Raw genomic sequence first — 23,551 nt, 5'->3', positions numbered from 1 at the left:
GAGCTACTCTTCTCTTCACTCAGGGGAGTTCGTTCCTTCCTCGGGCAGCACAGGCTGGAAGGCAACAAGGCAGCACAAAAGCCCTGTCCAAGCACACACCGTGCCTTTGGAAAAGCGGCATTGGGTCCCGCCGCTGCCTAATTATCCACCTCCGTCTGCATCGAGTTGTGTTGTAAAGCTAGCTATCACAAAAAAAAAAAAAAAAAAAAAAAAAAAAAAAAAAGCTGCAGCTGGAGACCCCACAGGGTCATGGCTGTGTGCTATAGGGCACCTGACCAGGAAGAACAAGCGAATCAGGCCCTCTGCAGCCAGAGAGGAGCAGCCTCTCGTTCGCAGGCCCCGGTCCTCATGGGGGACTTCAGCCACCCTGACACCTGTTGGAGGGACAACCCAGCAAGACATAAGCAATCCAGGAGGTTCCTGGAGTGCATTGAGGATAACTTCCTCCTCCAAGTGACAGAGCAGCCAACAAGGAGAGATGGACCTCATACTCGCTAACAACAAGGGGCTCGTCAAGGATGTGAAAATCAAAGGCAGCCTTGCCTGCAGTGACCATGAGATAGATGGTGGACTTCAGGATCCTGAGGGTACAGAGGAGAGTGGAAAAGCAAGCTCGCAACCCTGGACTTCCAGAGAGCGGACTTTGGCCTCTTCAAAGATCTGCTCGGGACTGTCCCATGGGATAAGGCCCTGGAGGGAAGAGGGGCCCATGAAAGCTGGTTAATATTCAAGGATCACTTCCACCAAGATTAAGAGAATTCCATCCCGACAAGCAGGAAGTCTGGCAAAAATGCCAGGAGGCCTGCGTGGATAGCTTGAACAAGGAGCTCCTTGTTCAAACACAAAAAGGAAGCGTACGGAGGCTGGAAGCAAGGACAGGTAACCTGGGAGGAATATACAGAAACCTTGTCTGAGCATCCAGGGATGAAGTTAGGAAAGCTAAAGCCCAAATGGCCTTGAATCAGGCCAGGGCTGGCAAAGACAAGAAGAAGGACTTCTTTAAGCATGTAGGCGACAAAAGGAAGACCAGGGAAAATGTGGGCCCATCGCTCAACAAGATGGGGGAGCTGGTTACACAGGACATGGAAAAGGCAGAAGTACTGAATGTCTTCTTTGCTTCCGTCTTTACTAGCAAGGCCAGCCTCCAGGACTCCCCGGTTGCAGACACCAGGGGAAAATGTGGAGCAAGGAAGATGTCCTCTTGGTGGAGGAGGCTCAGGTCAGGGAATACTTAGGCAAACTGGGCATAAATAAGGCCATGGGCCCTGACGGGATGCACTCACGAGTGCCAAGGGAGCTGGCTGATGTCATTGTGAAGCCACTCTCGATAATCTTTGATCGATCATGGCGACTGGGAGCAGTGCACAAAGACCGGGGGAAAGAAAAGGACACTCCTACCTTCGAGAAGGGCAAAAAGGAGGACCCAGGGAAGTACAGGCCAATCAGCCTCACCTCCATCCCTGGGAAAGTGATGGAGCAGCTAATCCTGGAAACCATTTCCAGGCACATGGCAGACAACAAAATCATCAGTAGTAGTCAGAATGGCTTCAACAAGGGGAAGTCACGTTTGACCAACTCGATGAACTTCTACAATGAAAAGACTGGCCTGGTAGACAAGGGGAGAGCAGTGGATATTGTCTACCTGGACTTCAGTACGGCCTTTGACACTGTCACCAATAAGATCCTCACAGACAAGGTGTTCATGCATACACGGGCCGGATAAGCAGACAGCAGGCTGGACTGAAAACTGACTGAACAGCCGGGCCCAGAGGGTGGCGGTCAGCAGCGCAACGTCTAGCTGGAGGCCAGTGACTAGCAGTGTACCCCAGCGGTCAATACCGGGCCCAGTCCTGTTCAAAATCTTCATTAATGATCTGGATGCCGGGGCAGAGTGTACTGATCGCACAAAACGGGGAGGAGTGGCTGATACACCAGAGGGTTGTGCTGCCATCCAAAGGGACCTTGAAAGGCTGGAGAAATGGGCTGATGGGAACCTCACGCAGTTCAACAAGGGACAGTGCAGTGTCCTGCACCTGGGAAGGAACAATTCCAGGCACCCGTACCTGCTGGGGATCACCCAGCTGGAAAGCAGCTTTGCAGAAAAGGACCGAGGGGTCCTGGTGGACACGAAGTTGACTGTGAGCCAGCAATGTGTCCTTGCAGCAGAAAAGGAATACGGTATCCTGTGTTGCTGTCGTGGTTTAACCCCAGCCAGCAACTAAGTACCACGCAGCCGCTCACTCACTCCCCCCGCACCCAGTGGGATGGGGGAGAAAATCGGGAAAAGAAGCAAAACTCGTGGGTTGAGATAAGAGGGTTTAATAGAATAGAAAAGAAGAAACTAATAACGATAATGCCAACGCTAATAAAATGACAACAGCAATAATAAAAGGATTGGAATGTACAAATGATGCGCAGTGCAATTGCTCACCACCCGCCGATCGTCACCCAGCCAGTCCCCGAGGGGCGATCCCCCGCCCCCGGTCCCCCCAGTTTATACACTAGATGTGGCGTCCCATGGTATGGAATACCCCGTTGGCCAGTTTGGGCCAGCTGCCCTGGCTGTGTCCTGTGCCAACTTCTTGTGCCCCTCCAGCTTTCTCGCTGGCTGGGCATGAGAAGCTGAAAAATCCTTGACTTTAGACTAAACGCTACTGAGCAACAACTGAAAACACCAGCGTTACCAACATTCTTTGCATACTGAACTCCAAACATAGCACCGTACCAGCTACTCGGAAGACAGTTAACTCTATGCCAGCTAAAACCAGGACAGTTGCCTTAGACACAGTATTGCCAGCAAGTCAAGGGAGGTGACACTTCCACTCTACTCAGCACCGGTGAGGGGAGTATTGTGTCCAGTTCTGGGCGCCTCGGTACGAGGCAGACAGGGACATGCTGCAGAGAGTCCAACAAAGACCCGCCAAGCTGATTAAAGGACCGGAGCATCTCACATGAGGAAAGGCTGAGAGAGCTGGGACTGTTCAGCCTGGAGAAGAGTAAGCTCAGGGGGAATCTCGTCAATGTATACGAACACCCGAAGGGAAGGCCCAAAGCTTTTTTCAGTGCTGCGCAGCGACAGCACGAGAGGCAATGGGTGCAAACTGAAACACGTGAGGTTCCCTCTGAACGTCAAGAAACACATTTTTACTGTTAGGGTGACAGAGCACTGGTACAGGTTGCCTGGGAAGGCTGTGAGTCTCCGTGCTTGGGAGATACGCAAAATCCAGCCGGGCACAGACCGGGACAGCTGGCTCTAGGTGACCCTGCTCGAGCAGAGGACTCGGACCAGAGGACCTCAGCCATTCCACGATTCTCTGCAAGGGGGCGAGCAGCAGCCACCGGCACAGCGAGACGGGGCCCTCGGTTTTCACCACACCGCGGGAAGTTCAGGCCGCCTTTCTGTCTGGAGGAAAGCACGTCGTCCCAGAGCTCTGGCGTGGCGGGCCTGGAGCGGTCAGCGGGCATCCGCAGGGAGCTCCCGCAGCCCCCGACCGCCCAAGCTGGGCTCTGGCCCCACCTCGAGCCTCACTTCAGGCACTGAGTATCTTGTCATGTGGGGGTCACGCAGGAAGCAACAGATAGAGACGTACTGCAGTTTCTCTGTGGAGAATGCCAGATGCACGTAGATATTGTTCCCATGCTGTGTGTGTCATGTATCTTTTCTATTTTGAAAGCGTGACAGTCAAGGACAGCAAGTGAAGAAGCTGGTAGAGGGGATACGCAGAGACGAAGTGTGTCTGTGCAAAGAACTGAGAATAAACTTCAAACTGCAGAAAGACTGTAAGAGGTATGGCTTTTTAGCATGGTGAAGAGGTATGCCTGAGTAGAAGTCAAGCTTTATTGAACTTCAATGTAAAAACAGGTGTATGTAACTGTTTGTGAGAAAATTCAAGCCTCGTGTTAGTTCTTGCAAGGTGCTTCTGTGCATGAGTCCATAGTTTTCAACAGCTGCCAAAAAACTGCAAATGCAGGTTGCTCTGCGGTTCTCCTGGGGGGGAAGGAAGTCTTTTATTCCTCTTTTCAGGTGAAATTTGGACCTTTCAAGGGGTTCGTGGCACAGTAATGCTGTTTTTTCTCAGTAATTGCTGGTGTGTAAAGCATGTTCAAGATGAAGCAAGCCATGTCTGCGCTGTTTACGTAAGAGTGTGTGAAAAAGGCTGGTTGTTCCTTTGCTTCGTTGTTTTCTTGACTCATTTGCTGTGCAGGTTGAAGAGGCTTCTGAGCAGATCTATGAGAAAACTAAGCATATATGAGGAGAGAGGGATGGAGTCCCAGCTTAGTTTACAGAGAGAAATGAAGAACAACTGCTCTGAAATGGTCAATGAAGTTGGTAGATTAAGAACAAAGGTGAGCTCTGGTTTGTTTGGGGGTTCTTGGTGATTTTCTTTTGTTGGGTTTTGGTTTGTTGGGTTTTGGTTTTTTTTTCTTTCGAGACCTGTATTGCCCTTTTCCTATACATTTTTGGTATGGATGATTATCCGTTGTCTTCTTGATGTTCTTTCTGTTGTTGCAGTAGTAGATGATGATAACCACTGCTGTAGTTGCCATCATGCGTACAAGTTGTCATCGTGCGGCTGAGGCGAGAGCTGCCCCGGCGTCTGCCGCGGCCTCCGGCCGGGCGGGAGCAGCCCGGGCCCCCGCCCCCGGGACACCCTGTCGCGGGGGCAGCGCCCGCTCTCCCCGGGGCCCCTGGGAGCCTCCCCAAGCGCCCTGCCGCGCTCCCGCCCTCGCACCCGCCCTCTGCCACGCCCCCGCGTGTGACGCCCCCTTGCCACGCCCCCGAGCGCCGTCGCCGCCGTTGTTGCGCTGGCGCGCCTTCTGCTGGCGGACGGAGCAGCAGCAGGTGCCGGGCAGGGGCCGTCGGTGCGGCGCTGCGCCCGCCTCGGGGGCTCCAGGCCGCGACAGGCGAGCTCGTCTGCCTGGTGCCTCTCCTCGCCCTCGCCGTGGTCCTCGCCCTCCTGTCACCCTCACCCTCGCCCTCCTCCTCACCCTCACCCTCGCCCTCGTCCTCGCCCTCGCCCTCGCCCATGGGCCGGCAGAGTCCGCCGGGTGCCTCCTGCTGCTGGTGGCTCCCAGCGAGGCCACGACCGTGCCGCAGCATGTGCTACAGTATGCGCCACAGCATGCAGAGGGTCATGGCGCTCTTCAGCAAGAAGCGCCAGCAGTCGCCCTCCGGCAGCGCTTCTGGGCAGCCCTGCCCTCCAGCCGCTGCCACCAGTGCCTACGAGCTCGGGCAGAAGGACCCGGGCAGGCTGCACCGCGCGGCTGCCCGCGGCGCCCTGGCCCGGCTGAGGCGGTCGCAGCCGAAGAGAGGTGGCATCGACGGGCAAGACCAGGAGAAGCGGTGAGGGGCTGCGGGCCGCTGACGGACACCTTGGCTGCTTCTGGCAGGCGTTGCTGCGGGAGGTTCTGAGCCAAGTTCCGCCAGGCCTCTCTCAAGCACCCTCTCTCAAGCACCAGCAGCACGTTACAGCGCAGAGCCTGCTGGTCCAGCGGGAGCATCAGTGTGGTGCGATCAACCCCCCTGGCAGCTTGTGGGTGCCCCGCAGAAGTGCCCGCTCTCAAGGTTTTGCGTAGGATCAGATTCAAGCTAATTGCTTGAAAAGTGAGATTTGCCCTGTCAGCTGGGGGAGCGAGCTCCAGAGCTTTTCATTGCTCGTAGCTGCCGGGTTGGCTTGAGTGCTGTTGGAAGTGCCTGCCGCCGACCTGCTGCTTGGCAGTGGTCTCCCCGCGGGGTCGTTCTGCAGCTGCTCAGGCAGCACCAGTTCTCTTCTGCCCTGTGGGTGAGCGGTGCAGGAAAGCAGGAGGAGCAGAGTCTGGGCTGCAGGATCCCCAGGGCTGAGCGGCAACAGAGCTTTGGTTCGTTCGTTGTCTGTCTATGTTAAGCTCTATGTTTAATTTTTAGGACACCTCTGCATGTCACTTGTGCAAACGGGCACGTGGATGCCGTTGGATTTTGGGTACAAGAGAACTGCCAGCTGAACCTTGCTGACAATTTCAAGAGATCGCCACTGATGACGGTATGCGGAATATGTTACGCTCTTGTCAGTGGGACTTGCCGACTGTGCGTTAAATGAGAGGTGCCTGGCAGGATTCTTTACACGGACCTACGTGGTAACGTGCGTGTTGTAATAGGTGTGGAACGGGCATATGCTAGCTAATCTCGGAAGATGCTTTTCTTTCCCAGCATTCAGAAGCTGGCCGAGTTGTGACAGAGTGAAACATAAATGTTGGAAATCTTCCCTTTTTTGTGTGTTGTTCCCGGGCAGTACAGTGCCAGCAAGAAAAACGTGTGGCTATTTTGCTGCAGCATGGTGCCGACCCGAACCTGGCAGATGCTGACGGCAGCACTGCCCTTCACCTTGCTGTCGTATCTCCTAATACAACGGTAGCAGGGCTGTTACTTGAGCATAATGCCAATATTAATGCTCAGAACCGGGTAACCTTGGCACTTGGTAAAGCTGCTCTTTTGAAAAGGTGCAGAACTTGTCTGGGTCTTTCTAACGGGGATTATTTGTCCTTTCAGGAGGGATATACCCCCCTTAATCTTGCTGTCTCCAAACATGATGAGGAGACGGTAGAGTTTCTTCACAAAAAAGGAACTGAAAATCAGCGTGAAAGGTGAGACATTTGTCAAAATGTGTCAAATGGCACATAGGTCTCTTTAGTCGTCTGCAAGTATGATTGATGAGAGGCGTGGGAATGAGCTTTGAAAAAGAAGGAGCCACACGGAAGGAGTTCCCTGTGTGACTGGTAAAAGCAGGTCTGTGTTTGGCTGCTCTCATCCTTTCCACCCCAAAGACTGCAAGAAAGCGGACTGTGGTGCCCCCTCCACACACAGACCCAGACCCAGACTGGGCAGGAAACTTGCCATTAGCTCAGCAGCACCACGGCTCTGCAGGAGAGGGTTTTTTAAGTGGCGGCATAGGTGGTGCTTAAGTGTTGTGAATGGAAGCGTTAGGAGAAAGAGAGGCAATGTTGTCCGAGAGACAAGGGGCATAAAGTGAAACACAAGGTGTTTTAACTGCGCGTAAGGAGAAAACTCGGCCTGAGGATGGTCAAGCAGTCGAACAGCTTGCCCCGGGAGTTTGTGCAGCCTCCATCCGTGGGGGCTTTGAAGAGCAGAGTGGAAGGACCCCTGAACAGCGTGGTCTGACCTCATAGCTCAGTCTGCTTTGGGGAGGCGGTTGGCCTGGACACCTCATGAGGTGCCTTCCAACCTGAATTCTCCAACGCTTCCGTGTATTTGGCTTTGCTTTCGCTGTGCTTGTAGGAAAGGGGAAAGCATTGTTTTGGGAGCAAGCAGGGATTAAAATGATGGCAATGCAGTGCCTGCAGAAGCGGATCTATTTCATGACACGTTTTGGATGCTTTAGGATTGCTCTTACGGTTGCCACAGTTGCCGGGGATATAAATGCAAGCCAGCTTCTTTGGCATGGTGCTGCTACTGTTATAGAGATAACTCTGCCTTCATGGCTGTGGATTATGCTCGCGTGTGTAGACACGTTGGGTAAATGGTTTATGTTGTCGTGAGAGGGGCTGAGTTGTCAGTTAATGTGTCGGTTTGTCCTGGTTTCGGCTGGGATAGGGTTCGTTTTCTTCCTAGTAGCTGGTATAGTGTTACGTTTTGGGTTCAATATGAGAAGAATGTTGGTAACACACTGATGTTTTCAGTTGTTGCTCAGTAGTGTTGAGACTAAGTCAAGGATTTTTCAACTTCTCATGCTCAGCCAGCAAGAAGGCTGGAGGGGCACAAGAAGCTGGGAGGGGACACAGCCAGGGCAGCTGACCCAAACTGGCCAAAGGGGTATTCCATACCATGTGACGTCATGCCCGGTATATAAACTGGGGGGAGTTGGCCTGGGGGGGATCGCTGCTCGGGAACTAACTGGGCATTGGTTGGAGAGCGGTGAGCAATTGCATCGTGCATCGCTTGTTTTGGATAGTCCAATTATTTTATTATTATTGTTGTCATCTTTCTATTGTTATTATTATCATTATTATTATTTTCTTCCTTTCTGTTCTACTAAACTGTTCTTGTCTCAACCCGTGAGTATTACTTTTGTTTTCCCCGATTCTCTCCCCCATCCCACTGAGTAGGGGGGAAGCCAGCGAGCGGCTGCGTGGTGCTTAGTTACTGGCTGGGGTTAAACCACGACACGGTGAAAAAGCAAACCTGAAAGGGGTCTCTCTCAGGAGCCCCAATTTACTCTCTTTCAGGTTTGTTAGAAGAGAGTGCCTATTCAATGTAGTTAACACACGCAGTGCTTAGAATGCAACCGCAGTCTTTTTTGGCCTCTTGATCATACTTAGGAGCTGTCTAAACTCTCAAGTCCTCAGACTAACCATCGACATTTCTGAAGTTCTTCCAAGTCAGGACTGCATTTGAGGAGACTGTAGGCTGGCTTGACATGAATAGTTGCAGCATTAATGTAGCATCCTGTGGACATCGCACCCTTGCAGTTAGATGTGAATCTGCCAGAGGGCTTGTTAATTTTTGTAGTGCTCCCTATGGAGAGGTTGTTTATCAGTTTAGATTGTAGCCAGCAGGGCTGAAGTGCTTCACGGATGCCAATATGCATCTAGAGAATGAACAAGCCTGCAGTGGATATTTTTCATCATGGAACAGTAGTGCAAGAGTAAGGTGGGGGGTGGGGGTGTTACTGTTTCTCAGCTGGCAACAAAAATGGAGAGGCTGGGTGAGGAATGGCCGTTGCTGTCCTAGTCAAGCGTGTATGCAAAGATGTGGTTGTTTCTACCAACTCTTATGTCTTCTCTTTCCGTATATATCCTTAGTAAGCTACTGGCAGAAAACACGGGGAGTGAAAACACAGAAGACTCTTCTGCAGGTGGTGTAGCAGACAAGGCACTTCTCAGCAGCTCCTGCCCTGTGAGGACTGCTGCCTTTACAAGGGCTGCACTTGCTCAGGACAGAGAAGGTAGGATCCTTAACTGTGGAAGAGCCGATGAGGAAAATCACTATGGCCTGTAGTAGAACCGTTCCTCATCTTTTGGATGCTGGGCTTGGATGATGGGAAAAAGCAGAGTGAGATGAACACTCACAGCGTGTCGCTTCTTGCCTCCTTTATAGGTGCCCTGCCAGTGGGAGGAGCAGAGCAAGAGGAAGATGCGGAATCTCCTGGGGATTTCGAGGTACTTTCTGTGAGGGACGCAGTGGGGTCCCCTTTGGTTCGCTTGCTTTTGGGCTTATTTACCTCTGGGCTTTTGACGTCTTCTGCTGCTCCCGCCACACATTTGTAACTGGGGGCCCTTGAAATACTTGTGCTCTTGGTCAGCTGTTCATTTAGGACTGGGACGAAGGCAGGTCAAGCTAATGACCTGGGTCTCCTAGCAACTGGCCTTTGAGTTTCATCTCTAGCATAGAAGCACTGAAGTTTCCCCTGCTTCCCCCTGGCACCGTGGAGGCGCTCAGCTGAGAAAGATGGAGAGAGGTCATCAGTTTTGCAGGTGCCTGCTGGGGGCAGGCAACATTTCTTACCTTTAAATTCACTCTGAAGACTGACCTAATTATGTAACCTAAGAAGTAAAAGCACACCTCATCTTCTCATGTTCTTATCGAATTCTTTGTGCTCGTGTAACCACGTTTCTTTAGGACTGGGTCGCACAGCTGCAGCAGAAGCTTGCCAGTCCTCTTAAAAAGCAGTCTATGTCAGAAGCTTCTCTGGAAGTTTATACTATGCGCTTCCACGGTGCCCTGGAGAAAGACAACCTGCGCTTGCAAAAGGAATTGGAAAGGGTCAAAGCTGAGGTATGGAAAGCCTGTCACTACAGGAATAAACCTGTGGGTGGCTGTTTCTTCCTGTTCATTGTGAAAAAGGACAAAACAGTATTCTGGGAGCCAGTAGGAGAGAGATCTAAGGAAGTTAACAGTGATCCCCTGTCATAATTCATGAAGCCAGTAAAACCTTCAGCCAGGTGGCCTCCTCCTCCTCCTCCTCCAGAGTGCAAGATAGCGTTACTTGAATCATCAAAAAGCCAATTCGTTTCTGCTGCAAGTAAGAGAGAATCTTGCTCCTCAATGCCACAGCAGAGGCTCTTGTTCAGGCTCTGGGGTAGTACTGCAGCAGTGGCCTTTCTCTTCCCTTCTTCCTCCCCTCCCCTGGTGATAAACGCAGCTGGCCCTTTGGGGAGCTCCTCGCAAGCTGGAGGGGCAAGGCAGTGCGCTAGGAGCAGCCTTCTGGTGGCTAGGTCCGAACAGAGCGGTTTGCTCTCTCTCAAAATTCACCCCTGCTCTGAGCCACTATTTCCCTGTTCCAGATATTGCACTCTTTCTTTACAGTCTTCTGTTTGTATACAACAGATGTTCCTTATTTGTAGTTTGCTAAATATGCCTGAAAGTCATTGTCTTTGTTTTGGGTGCACAGTGCGTAAAACAATGTGAGCCACCTTCATGGATGAAGGAACTTTGAAACAGATGTTAGGGTTTGGGCTTCTTTTAAGAGTACAGGTATCAGAACCACATGCATTGAACTAAGCAAGAAGAAGAGCTGGTTTGCAGGTGGTGTGTTTGTACTGTATCTGCAAAGCAGCATCTCAGCATCTTTTTTCCCCCCTTCTTTGGCCCTGCTGTAATTTGCCATCCTTAAGCAGCCTTCTTGCAAGTGAATCGTAAGCTACTTTTCTGAGGCGGGGACCACCTTTTGCAGTGTTCTTACGAAAACTGAAGTATAGGGGCCTCTGAGTTCTGAAATAGAAATCATCTTAAATTTCCTTATGAGGGAGTTGTGAAGTCACTTTAGGAGAAGGATGAACTTTTTAATTCGTTTTTTTCAATGGAGGAGCAAACAAGTGGATACAAAGAGTGTCGCAAGTCACTGAAAGGGTAGGAGGGGCAGTGTCAGTGCTTAGAACTGTGCTATAGGAAATCAGTGGAGGGATGGGAGAGGCCAGTATAAAAGATGATGAAGTGACACAGTTTGTGTTCATTTGCTAGTACAAGTGAAGGTTTGAATGTACTTGAAATGATTACAGTTCTTTGACTAGAGGGTATGTGCAGGTATATGCAGTCCTTGAATTCTTCAGCAGCAGTTGACCCCTCTATATAGAAGCTCACCTGACTACTGGGGATTCTTACTGTGATTTTACAGTTGCGGGAGTTGGAAGAACAGCATCTTCAGTCTGAGCGTTGTGTTCGTGAATTGGAGACTGCCTTGGATAATAAGGAAAGGGAAGTAATAGCTTCTACCCAGAAACTGCAGGACCTCCTGTTGGCATCTTCTGGGAGTAATACGATTAGAAAACAACTGGAAGAACATGTGCAACGGTAAGAGAGTCACACAGTGAAGTAAGGTCTGTCGCTTACTGGGATGGTGTGAAAACAACAGGATAGCCTTGTTGCATCACAGCAAGTTAATATACGATTTTGAAGGATGCTTTTGTCTTAGATTATGTTGTTTCACGCTGTTCTTTCAGAACTGGTGCTCTGGTGGATTTCCCTCATAAGACCTGTATTTCTTTTTAAGCCTTGAAATTGAAAATGCCAGACTGGAAGCCACAGTCCAGCAACAAAACAATAGGATTGAAGCCCTTCAGAGAGACCTGCAAGCCTCTGCCTCAGTAAGCTGGTCACAAACTTCCCTTTTTGTGAGCTCCTGAGCCTAGTTACCTATTTCTGTGGGGGAATTTTAGGATGAGGTTTTCCTGGAGAGCCATGGGGAGCTCAGTTCCTGCACTCTACTGAATATAGGCTGCTCAGAAAGCAGCCTGGTGCATTCCCCAGCTTTCTGGTTTTGAGAGTTTTCCCATGCTACTATGGCAAGTCCTACTTAACGCTCTAAAATGTGAGGATCTGACACTAGTTCATTTTCTTCACAGGAGCTTGTTCGGTGCTATGTTTTGAATTTGTGATGAAAACAGTGTTAACACCACAGGGGTGATTTAGTTATGGCTGAGCAGGGCTTGCACAGTGTCAAGGCCTTTTCTATTTCTCCTACTGCCCTGCCAGCAAGTAGGCTGCGGGGTGCCCAAGGAGCTGGGGCAGGGGGGCACAGCCAGACAGCTGACTCCAAATGACCATCCCATATGGCATCATGCTCAGCAATAAAAGCTGCAGGGAAGAAGGAAGAAGGGATGGACATTTGGAGATACGGCATTTGTCTTTCCAAGTAACCATTAGGTATGATGAAGCCCTGCTTTCCTGGAAGTGGCTGAAAAACTGCCTGCCAATGAGAAGTAGTGAATGAATTCTTTGTTTTGCTTTGCTCGCACAGGCAGCTTTAACTTTACCTATGAAACTGTCTTTATCTCAACCCACAAGTTTTCTCACTCTTACCCTGCCGATGCTCTCCTCCATCCCACAGGGGTGGGGAGTGAGTGAGTGGCTGGGTGGTGCTGAGCTGCCTACTAGGGTTAAACCATGACAGATGCTAGATAGGATGGAAGTTGTGGGCAGGGGGGAGATCCGTGGTTGAAAGCTGAGAGAGGAGACTGGACTTGGGAGGTCCGTGTTACCTTTGCAGCTTTGTCACAGCTTGCCCTTGAGACCACGTTAGCTTCCTTTCCCGCCTGCGAACAGGTGCTGGTACTGTCCTGCCATGCAGGGAGCTAAGGTAAAGAATTAGGTGAGGCGATGCTGTACAGTAGCGGGCAGAGCACTTTCTTGCTCTCAGGAGATGTCGAGCTGTTACAGAAGCCGTGAGGGTAGGGTATTTTCTGTGGTGGGCACTAGAGGAATTATTATATTAAAAAGTATGTATTGTTAGGAACTCTGGAGGACCTTTGGAAGAAAGTGTAGGGTGATCTTGTGTGTGTGTGTGTGCGCGTGTCATCCCCCAAAGTTGCAACCTCATCTTGTCACTTCTAGGGTGTTCATTCTTTCCACCAGCTTCAATTGCTGCTCTTGGTTATGTTTCCTGAGGTGTGTTGTACACTCCGTGTTAACCTTAACTGTAGATGTTGGATGGGGAGAGGAGAGCTTAGACCTGTTTCCATTTAAGTTACTGCTTTCTACTGCAGTGCTGTCTTTCCAGTCACCTTAGTTTCTTCTTTTGCCGCTGTTGCTTTCACAGATGCAAAAGCAGAATGTGCTGCCTCTGACATCAGAGGACTCCCACAGCATGTGGGAAGAGCACTTGAAGTCAAGATCCCACCTTGAAGAGCGTGTTGCTCAGCTTGACAGAGAAAAGGCTGAACTCCTGGAACAGGTGAGCCCAGTAAATTCTCTGGACGCCTAGCCAATACCCCGGAGAACTGTGTCTACCTTTTTGTCGAGTTCTTACAGCCAGGTTTTTCTGTTATCCTTGCCGTTCAGGCACTGAGTATCTTGTGATTTGGGTGTCAGCCAGGAAGCAAATAAAAGCTGGCTGGGTATCTTTGTGTAAATTCTGGCATGGTTCTATTGGGAAGAGTTCCCAATGTGGTTTGCTATCCGTTGAGCACATTGAGCAAGGCTGCAGTTCCCCAGTTATTTCTTGGATTCCTTCTGGTCATCTTCTGACGCCTTGGTTTCTGGGCAGGGTTAAAATGCTTCATGTTTCCAGTGCAATGTATGGAGGAGCTGCTGCATGTTTTCAGGGTAGTGGGAGCTTAAAAGCCTCCCAGAAAAATGTACTGCAGGAATTTTGGGCAAATGAACTAGTACTTGGGAAACAAGAAATGGCTGCCAGTTTCCAAGGGGCAGTCTTTCCCTTTTCTCCTTTTCTGTAGAGGAAAAATGGAAGTACAAAGTCAAAACAGCTGCCAGCTCTCCTCTGGTTTGGCTGAGAAAACACCAAGAGGAAGAACAAGATGTGAATAAGTAAATACCCCCAGAGGAGAGAGGGAGGTAATAGCAGAGGGAAATGAAACATTGAAGAATTGCAAAAGATCAAATTCCTCTGCAAGCCCCTGCCTGCTGGTCATTGAAGATCCCATGAAAGCATTAGATTGATCTGTGTTCTCCCACGATGTACATACCTACGTAATCCCTGGTATGAGTAGAGGAACTGCCGAAAGTGTCCTGCAGCATCTTTTCCACCTTTTTGCCTTGAAGCGTTAGAAGAGCCTTTGCCTCAGTGGGGTCATCTGTTTCTGTTGTTTAGGTGTTGGCCTGTTTGATGTGAAACCCGAAGTGATTAAATGTTCTCAGGAACTTTGTCCCTTGGCATTCTGTGGAACTTGGCTAACAGATGGAGGCATACTGCAGCTTCTCTGTGGAGAATGTTAGATGCATATACTGTGCGTAGATACTGTTCCTACGCTGTGTGTGTCATGTATCTCTTCTATTTTGAAAGTGTGAGACTGAAAGAAAGAAAGTGAAGAAGCTGGTAGAGTTGAAACGCCCAGTCGAACTGCGTCTGGACCAAGAAATGAAAAGAAACATCGAACTGCAGAAAGACTGTAAGAGGTATGGCTTTTTAGTATGGTGAAGAGGTATCCCTGAGTAGGAGTCAAGCTTCATTGAACTTCACTGTAAAAACAGATGTATGTAACAGTTTGTGAGAAAATTCAAGCCCCGTGTTAGTTCTTGCAGGGCGCTTCTGTGCATGAGTCCATCGTTTTCAATAGCTGCCAAAAGAACTGCAAATGCAGGTTGCTCTGCGGTTCTCCTGGGGGGAAGGAAGTCTTTTATTCCTCTTTTCAGGTGAAATTTGGACCTTTCAAGGGGTTTGTGGCACAGTAATGCTGTTTTTTTCTCAGTAATTGCTGGTGTGTAAAGCACGTTAAAGATGAAGCAAGCCATGTCTGCGCTGTTTACGTAAGAGTATGTGAAAAAGGCCGGTTGTTCCTTTGCTTCATTGTTTTCTTGACTCATTTACTGTGCAGGTTGAAGAGGCTTCTGAGCAGATCTATGAGAAAACTAAGCATATATGAGGAGAGAGAGATGAAGTCCCAGCTTAGTTTACAGAGAGAAATGAAGAACAGCTATTCTGAAACGGTCAATGAAGTTGGTAGATTAAGAACAAAGGTGAGCTCTGGTTTGTTTGGGGTTTTTTGGTGGTGCTGTTTTTTCTTTTGAAAAACCTGTGTTATTCTTTCCCTGTACTACTTTTCATGCTGTTGATTTTTTTTTCTTTGCTGTTAGAAGTGACTGCCTTTTCTTGATGCTCCTTCTACTGTTACAGTAGTAGATGTCTATAATACTGATGTAGTTATCATTATAGGTAAAGATGAAAACATAATGTGCAAAGCAGTATCTGCAAGGGCACATCAAGGGCAGGCTGTTCTGTAGAGGAAGGGCGAGCCGAGAGTCGCAGCAAGGCTGGCAGGGTCCATGAGCTCATGGGCAGTCCCACAGGCCCTCACCAAGAAGAGCAGAATAGCTCCGGTGACAGCAAGCAGGGTCAGCCCAGAGTGCTGATTGCCAGGCCAGTCCATAGGGACTGCAGTCCTACCAGGATGTCACGTCCATGGGTGAGGTTCAGGGCTGAGAGCTGTAAGGCTCGGCACAGGCTTGGCTGCAGCTTGAGGCCATGGCAGCGTCTTCTAGGTCTTACAGATGAATTCCTTCTCTGGAAGAGAGGGAATTAACACCACCATTACTGGGAACAACTGTATGAAGTTGGCTTTGCCCGAGGTCACCCCTTGGGCTCTGTCTTAGGCAGGAGTTGAGCAGAAGGCAGTTCAGGTTTTGCTTTTCTAAACGGTGTCGTTGTTTCCCAGGGAACGAAGCAGCTGAGGCGATGCAGAAAAAATTCTGTAACTTATTGCTTGCTAGCAGCTGTCTCGGCCCATCTTTCCCTTGTCATGGGCACCCAGAAGTAGATTTCCCAGAAGTGCTTTTGAGGTTGCTCTGGCTGTTCAGTAGCACGTAACCTTTTATCTACTTCTCCGCTCATTGCTCAGATTTGTTGCTAGAGCAGCCATGTTTCAGAGCTACGTTCGTATTTGGAAGGCATTGTAGAATGAGTCAACTGCCTTTGCAGTGGCTCCTTTTTAGTCCAGAAGTCAGTAGTGGGTTTGTGTTTCTGTTGGAGAGTTGTTTCGAATGACAGGGAAGGCCGTTACATTTAGGCGGTTTTAGATAAGTCTAAAGTTTCTACTTTGCTAGAGACTCTTTCAAGTGTTTAGTATGCTGGTTTCCTCCACTTTTATTAAAAAAAGACAGGGTATTATGTTTTATCTTCAACAGGTACAGAAAATGTATGTTTCTGGAGGGGGAAGAGGAGGATAGAGCTGTAGTTGACCGTTGGGACTTACTGAAAGTCTGATATTTCCTGCAAATTTTTGAAAACAAACTGCGGCTTTGACCTAAAGAGAATATGTCTTCCTCCACCACCGCTGTAAAAGCTGTGTTCTGAACCACTATTTACAAATCTTTCAGTGTAATGGAAAAAAAAGAGCATCTGTTTCTTGTCTTGTCAGTTCTGTAATGAAGCTTTGATTGTGTTGACAGCATGTAAACTTTCCTCTAAAGCATGACACGTGTTGTTTCTGATGAAACCAGAAGGTGGCTAGGTATGGGGGTGTGTGATTTCCCGTGAGCATATGAGCACCTCATGGAAGAATAGCCTTAGTGCTTTTCCACTTAGCCCTATGCGTGAAATGCTGCTAGTTTGGCACCTCTCGGTCCTCTTGATACCTACTGCAGAAGAACTGAGAAAGGATGGGAGCCTGAGGAATCCTATCAGGAATGTTGTGAAAGCTGTTCTTGTTTTAAAAGAAGAGACTGGTTTCACTTTGGTTTTAATACTGAGTCAGCAGATGGTAAATACAGCCTTGATGGCCAACCCCTTTACTGATTTTCACAGAACTGAGTAATTGTAGATCTGAGTTCCCCGGTTTTGGGGGTTCTTTTTTTTTTTTTGCTGTCTACAGGTTGGTGAACTTTCCCAGCAGCTGGAGATAGAGTCTAAAAAATGCATGCAGCTAGAAGCACAAAATCAGGGTTTGCGAGAAGAGTTGTCCACCATGCGTGGGAACCATGAAAAACTGGAGAAGAGCAAATGCCAGCTGAAAGAAGAGGTGGCTAACCTCAAACATCATTTGGAGACTAACATGGTGGATCGCAGCCAACTAGAACAATATAAAAGAGAGATGGAAGAACGAGCCGGACAAGAGATAAGACAAAAGCTACAAGAAGTCAATCTGTTTTTGCAGGTAAGTGAATTTCTCACATGTGTCTGTAGTCTCTATTACATACTTTTGTTGTGGTTGTCATTTTTTTAGTATTTTAGTTTTGGTGCCTGATTCTGTCTGTTAGTGCTGTACTTCTGTCTTTCGTAAAGGGCAGTGGGAGAAGAGAATATGGTTGGGCAAGAGTGCTTTCATGTGTGTGTAATGTGCCTGCAGGTCCCTGAATCAAAAGCTTGCCCAAGGTAGATTTCCGTTTTGCAGTTCTTGGGGGGGGCGGGGGGGGGGAGGTTATCACTGTCCGCTGGTCGTGTTCATCCTTGAATGGGTGTTGTAACTTCCAGTTGTCATGGCCAGGCATACAGGTCCTCCTTTGCCATTGTACGGGGAAAAGTGCTCAGAAAAGAAGTCACCACAGTTGCGGGGTGGGGGGTGGAGATGGGGGATCCTTATAATTTCCTTGAGGAATCCTTTTCTATATGCACTGTCCTACAGAGATGGTGTTCTCTCATTAGTAGCTCTGATGAACAATAGTGCTAAGAGGGGGGCTCTTTCTGAAGAGCTATTTAATGTGGTAGTTCCAGGGTTCTGCCTTGATTGCTGATGGTAGTGAGGAGGCACAGTTGCCTCACTGAGTAAAGCTGGGCCCCTTGAAATTGGGTACGTGCAATTGACTGGCAGGGAGAGTTCTCTTCTTCTTTGCAGTGGTTGAAAGTGCGTTATCTGCTTCAGACGCAGGCAGCCTCCCAGGACAGATTAGAACAAATCAGAGCCAGTCATCACGCTTCACTGAGAAACCAGCTAAAAGACAGAATTGGAGATCTTGAACGTGCATTGGACAGAATAAAAAATACGGAACAAGACAGTATTCTTCAAAAAGAATCCATGCAGGCAGAAGTGGAAAGGTACAAAGAGCTGTACCTGGAGGAAGTAAAAATAAGAAGATGCCTAGCAAATAAACTGGAAAGGTAAGCTTATGCTTTTTTGGAGTGGTAATAAGATACTACTTTTTCCTCATGCATTTTCCTCCTAAAATCCCTCTTCTGCATCTGGTAGCATTGTGTATGTAAGCAGAAGAAGGCATATTTCCGAGGAAAGTAGCTTAAGACCCTTTCCCTTCATTACAACTGTCTTCATTTCTCTTTAGTGTTCCAGCAGTAACACCACTTACCATGGCATCAATAGGGTATTCTGTGTGTGGCAGAAAAGATAAATTTCATGTCCTTTATTGCTTGAATAAGGATAGGCACTTCAGAGAACAGAATTTGATTCTGGGAAGCAAAACAGAAAAAAAAAAAATTTTTTTTGGCTTCCATTTTAGCAGCATGTCTGAGGTTTGAGCTTTCCTTGGGAAAGGAAGGGTAGTCCAGAGTTCTTACGCAGGTGAAGTACCTTTCAGAAGAAGCTGTGCAAACACATGGCATTCACAGATTGTTTTGAAGCCCTAATGCTGAGAAGTCATAAGTGTTGGTTACTCTTGCTGCTCCTTGCAGGTGGTGTGACTTCCTAGAAATCAGCTCTGCGCCAAGACTTCCGATCAAATTATATTCTTGTTTTAGAGGCTTTTAATCCCTTCCACTTTCAGAAGTCGAAGAACAGTCAAAGACCTGGGGGGCGACTTTGCAAAAGTGTCATTACCAAAGATAATTCTTTGTATGCTTCTGAATGTTTCAGAGCTAATGAGAGACTAGCAGAAGCCAATGCTAAGCTCCTTCAGGAGCGCCACAGAAGCAGACCTTTCATCGCAAGCAGCATTGTCAGTGGAGGTCTGGCTGCAAGTCCAGTTCTGTGTGCAACTGAAGTGGGACATCTTGGCAACCATTTGGCACTGAACGGAAGTCTAAGTCTAGGAGGAAGTTTCCTAAGCCAAATCAGGAACGCATTATCGTCAAGAAAGAGGGTTGAAGCCTATGTGGCTAAGGTAAGAATTTTGAAATACTATTCTCAACTACTGCTCAAGAGTATCCGTAAGCAAGGTTATGCTTTTCAGCCTGAAGTTAGAATCCATTTATAGTTCCAAACTCTATGGTCTAATATGGCCAAACAATTGCTCATCATCAAAACAGTACACAAGTATATGTGGTAGGGGTGAAGACTTTTGGTCATCAGGGTTGTACAAATTTTCCAAGAGTGCTCAAAACCCCCAAAATTCTGAAATCTAAATAATGAGCTGTGTAACTACATTCTTTTACAAGAGAAACTGTGATAAAGAATACTGTGGCATAGGAAGTTCCCAGCTAAGCTCTTCATTAAATTTTAATGTATAGTATGTATGACCTGCTCAGGAGGTTTGGGATAGTCAGCTGTGATGCCTTTTCCAGGGGCTTGGGGGGAAGAACAGTGGAGGCAAGTTATAGTCCTCAAAGGTGTATTTTGCCTGGCTCTTCATTCCCTATTCAGAAATCAGTGTGTTGGCTTTATTTCCACCTATTTCTCTTTCCTCGGGCATGGATGAGATTCACAAAGATGGAACTAGAATGAATAAGAGGAAAACAAGATTTTTTCTTCTCTTGATTCATCCACACATGTTGTGGAGGGTCCTGTGGACCTTCTGGTCATGGTGAGGGCTCCAGAAACCAGGGAAAGTGGTTTCTTCTAACGCCTCAACTACTGCTGCTTTGCTTAGGATAGGCCCTGGGTTTGGGTCGTCTTTTGGTCTAGGCATATAGTTTTCCTGCTTTTTTCTGTTACCTCTGTCTCATTTCATGTGTTAGGAGGTCCCTTCTCCCCAGGATTTTGCTGCTGCTTGTACCTGCTTGAAAACAATTAGAGGTTTGGGGATTTGGGGGGGCCTTTTCTGTTGTTCTTCCAGCTCTGTGCTCCCCTCTTCTAGCTGTGAAGGCACAGACTATTCCAAGGAAGTACCACTGAGTGGTGGTTCTCCTGGAGGAGCTGGTGAATTTGGTCGCAGCTATCCCTGTAGGCCTGGAGAGAGGGCCCTTCCTTCCCCTCTGCTGGTTTACGGCCCCACTTCTTTGGCCTTTGGAGTTACTGCCTGTTACTGCTCCTCTTGCGAGGGTATGCAGATTGCTTCCCTTCCTGAGGCTTTTGCCTGTTGAGTACATTGTACAGTGTTTCAGTTCGTGGTGGTGGTGGTGGTGGTATGTTGCTCATTTCATAAAATAAATACTTATCCCCCAGGGATTCAGTACTAAAATCAGAGAATCACAGGACGGGCGAGGGTGGAAGGGGCCTCGGAAGATCATCTAGTCCAGCCCCACCCCTGCTCAAAGCAGGGTCAGCCATAGCAGGTTGTTCAGGGTTATGTCCAGCTAGGTTTTGTACATCTCCACGGATGGACACTCCACAACCTTTTCTGGGCAACTTGTTCCAGGGTGTGACCACGCTTACAGTTTAAAAAGGAAAAAAACCAAACTTTCCTTATGTTAAAATGAAATTTCCTCTATTTTGATTTGTGCCCATTCCTCTTGTTCTTTTACTTGGCACTACTGACAAGAGTCTGGCTCCATCTTCTTTACTCACCCCACCAAGTATTTATATACATAGATAAGGTCTCCCTGAGCTTTCTCTGCTCCAGTAAAGAAACAGTCACAGCTCTCAGCCTCTCCACATAGCTCACGTGGTCCAAGCCCTTCAGCATCTTCGTGGCCCTCGTAGGCCTGGAAGCTGTGTGGTATCTATTTTGAAATTCACTTCTATGTGTCACAGACTTGATGGAAAAAATGTAGGAGCCACAAGCATCATCAAATGTAAACAACAGCATATAGCGCTTGGACTATGACTCTTCAAAAGATCTGACTTCTTCTTATGAAGACTTTGAAGTCAGAATCATAAGTGAGAATAACTTAATTGGTAGCAATAACCACCTTCTAGGGGAGAAAGGAGTAAGTGCTCCTTAAGCTGATTTTGGTTACATAATAAACCCCACAGCTCTCGCTGTGTAGAAGCTGTAGCTGCTGCTGTTGTTTCTTCGTACAAAGTTTGCAAGAAAAAGTCACGTGTGTTTTTATATTCTATGTGTGTCGTGGTATTGGCAATAACAATAAAGAAGAATCCTGGCGTGATCTGCAGGAGCTCTTTCAATTTTCCATCTTAAAGTGGAGAAAAGAAGAATATTGGCACATGCTTTTTTCTATACAATGGTGTATGTCAATCCTGCAGCAGCTGCTCTTGCACTTCCCTTATGAAGCTGCAGAAGCCAGCCTCAACTGAATTTGTCCCTATGGATGGCATTTGTGCGGATCTCAGCATTTAGCTGACATTCTGCTCGTGTATTTGATGATAGACTTTTGCCATACCTTCATTGTAATAACACCACTGTGCTTCTTTCCTGTATATTTTTTAAATGCCCGGTTATAATCCAGCTGGTGAGTTACAGGTTGTTTTGTTACTTTTAAAATACTAACTGTATGTTTTCTATATAATTCTAGGTACAGCAGGAACTGGAGGAAAAAATCACTAAAGAACTTGAAGAGGGTAATGTGTCATTGTGTTAGGAGTGTTTTTAAGGAAACAGATGACTGTTCCTAACTCTTGAAAATAATGGCTTGAAAGCTGTCAAGTTCTTGTGCTAAGTGCAGGGTTTTTTTCTGCTAGCTTTCCAGTTTAGACTTGAATGTGAAAACTTCCTGCTTACCAACATACTGGGTAGAATGTTATGCGGTTGCCTGAAAAAAACCAAGCACAAAGAAAACTAACCCGTTTCCCCCACACAGATACACTTGGCTTAAGCCGAAGTCGCCTTTCGGTAGAGTTAATCCTCAAGCACATATATATGAAATGTAAAAGAAGCCCTAGGAAAAGATTTTTGTAGACTTCAGCTGTTACTTCTCCTTCCACGTACATCAAGTGCATTCAGCACTAAACCATACCATACGCATTCTCTGCTGTTAGTTCTTGATTTTTGCCATGTGTCTTATTCATTGCTTATATTTGTAGCTTATATGTTGCGGTCTTTTTTGGATAAGCAAGAAGAATATAATCAGTGACAAAAGATAGCCTTCCTTTAGGAAAAGATCATTCAGTAGCATTTAGGCAAATGTGAGTGGAATGCTTGTGATAGGTAGCATAAAACATGGGCTGTAATGTAAGGCCAGGTGTCCAAAGAGGAATTCCACCCATTTCACAGTTGTTCCTCCAGAGTCACTGCTTTGCAGTTCCCTGAAGTTGTTCAGCGTGAGGCCTCTGGAATGTCTTTCACTAGCTTTAAAAGTACTGTTGACTAATAAGCACATGTGGAAAAAATGTGTTTCTCCCTTTGTGCCTAGCCCTTTCATTGTTATGTTCCTTCAGAAGTTTTTAAATCTTTCTGGATTGGAGTCTCTCCAGTTACCCATAATGTTTTTACAGTGACTTACTTGGCCCTGTCTACTATAAAAGTAACACCAGGAATCTTGTCTCTGTTCTCCCTAGCCACTGCTGAACTTGAAACTGGATCTGCTGGAGCTTCTCCCATGGTATCTGCTGATGGATCTTCAGGAAATGTCCATGTTGACCAGGATCCCCTTTGAAGGGCAATACAGGAGTACCGTGATGTTTTAGCCAAAAATCATCTGATTTGAACAAAATGCTAGGCAAAGGCTCGGGAAATAATTTTGTTTACATCGCGCATCTGTGGTTTCCCATCCTTCAGATTGTTCAGATGTGAAAACGTGGGGTTTTTTTATTATCTGAATATAAATGCTAAGTCTATTAAATGGATGTCAAGCACGTTGCACTTACCTGATGGTTTATTGATGCACAGTTGTTTTATTTTGCACTCACACTAAGAACCATATCTATTTTTTCTGACTGGCAGATTGACTACTCTTGACTCTTGAGCTTGACAGAACTGTCAAAATGTTTCTTATTAAGGTAGATGCATTATTTTGCTCCACTCATGTTCTGTGTTTTAACAAAAGCATTCCCTTTGTTCTGTTTAATCCTTCACTCTATGTGTTTTTAATGTTTCCAGTGTTATTTTAATGCTTAGGACATTCTGTGATGTGCTTGGAGCCCACTGCTTCAGTCCTGATGCAGTGAATATTTCTGCTGCTAAAGTGAAGTTTTACTAGTGTTCAGGCTGGAGAATAGGGCACTTTACATTGCTGTCACTTTATGCGCCTTAGGTTTAAAACTACTTGTGAGTGTATAGTAGTGCCAAGAAAGTTATGTGGTCTTTTTGGTACATTTGTTTTGTATCGCAGAACCACAGAATGGGTGAGGTTGGAAGGGACCTCTGGAGGTCATCTGGTCCAGCCCCCCTGCTCAAGGAGGACCACCTAGAGATGGTTGCCCAGGACCATGTTGTCTTTTGAGTATCTCCAAGGATGGAGACTCCACAGCCTCCGCGGGCAATGCTGGGTCACCCTCACGGTGAAAAAGTGTTTCCTGATGTTCAGACAGAACCTCCTGTGTTTCAGTTTGTGCCCATTGCCTCTCATGGTATTCATGTTGATTGTTGTATTAAAAATTGCTGCAGCTTTAGACATTTGCAGTTCCTACATCAACACCCGTGGTGCACCTGAAACACTTCGTGTGGGGAAAAAAGGAATGCTAATATATCAACTTTGAGCCTCTTTAGTACTTTCCAAAACTTGTG

The 23,551-nt window shown here is 47.5% G+C and overlaps 1 protein-coding gene and 1 long non-coding RNA gene across 2 annotated transcripts; both read left to right on the top strand.

Annotated features, from left to right (window-relative positions):
• Positions 1-14,666: 14,666 nt before the first annotated feature.
• LOC128143582 (ankyrin repeat domain-containing protein 26-like) lies at positions 14,667-18,842 on the top strand. The gene is made up of 6 exons (XM_052790941.1): positions 14,667-14,695; positions 14,764-14,905; positions 16,756-17,037; positions 17,743-17,978; positions 18,685-18,766; positions 18,813-18,842. Exons 1-6 carry the CDS (start codon positions 14,667-14,669, stop codon positions 18,840-18,842), a joined length of 801 nt encoding a protein of 266 aa, XP_052646901.1.
• A 47-nt stretch (positions 18,843-18,889) lies between these two features.
• LOC128142835 (uncharacterized) lies at positions 18,890-22,940 on the top strand. Its single transcript, XR_008235527.1, has 3 exons — positions 18,890-18,931; positions 21,402-21,447; positions 22,384-22,940. It is a non-coding gene; the product is annotated as an uncharacterized LOC128142835 (long non-coding RNA).
• The last annotated feature ends 611 nt before the right edge of the window (positions 22,941-23,551 follow it).

This window comes from Harpia harpyja, chromosome 6, assembly GCF_026419915.1.
Source record: "Harpia harpyja isolate bHarHar1 chromosome 6, bHarHar1 primary haplotype, whole genome shotgun sequence".
Classification (NCBI taxonomy): Eukaryota; Metazoa; Chordata; class Aves; order Accipitriformes; family Accipitridae; genus Harpia; species Harpia harpyja.
Note: the sequence above shows the minus strand (reverse complement) of the source record. Positions and strands in the feature narration are given on the sequence as shown.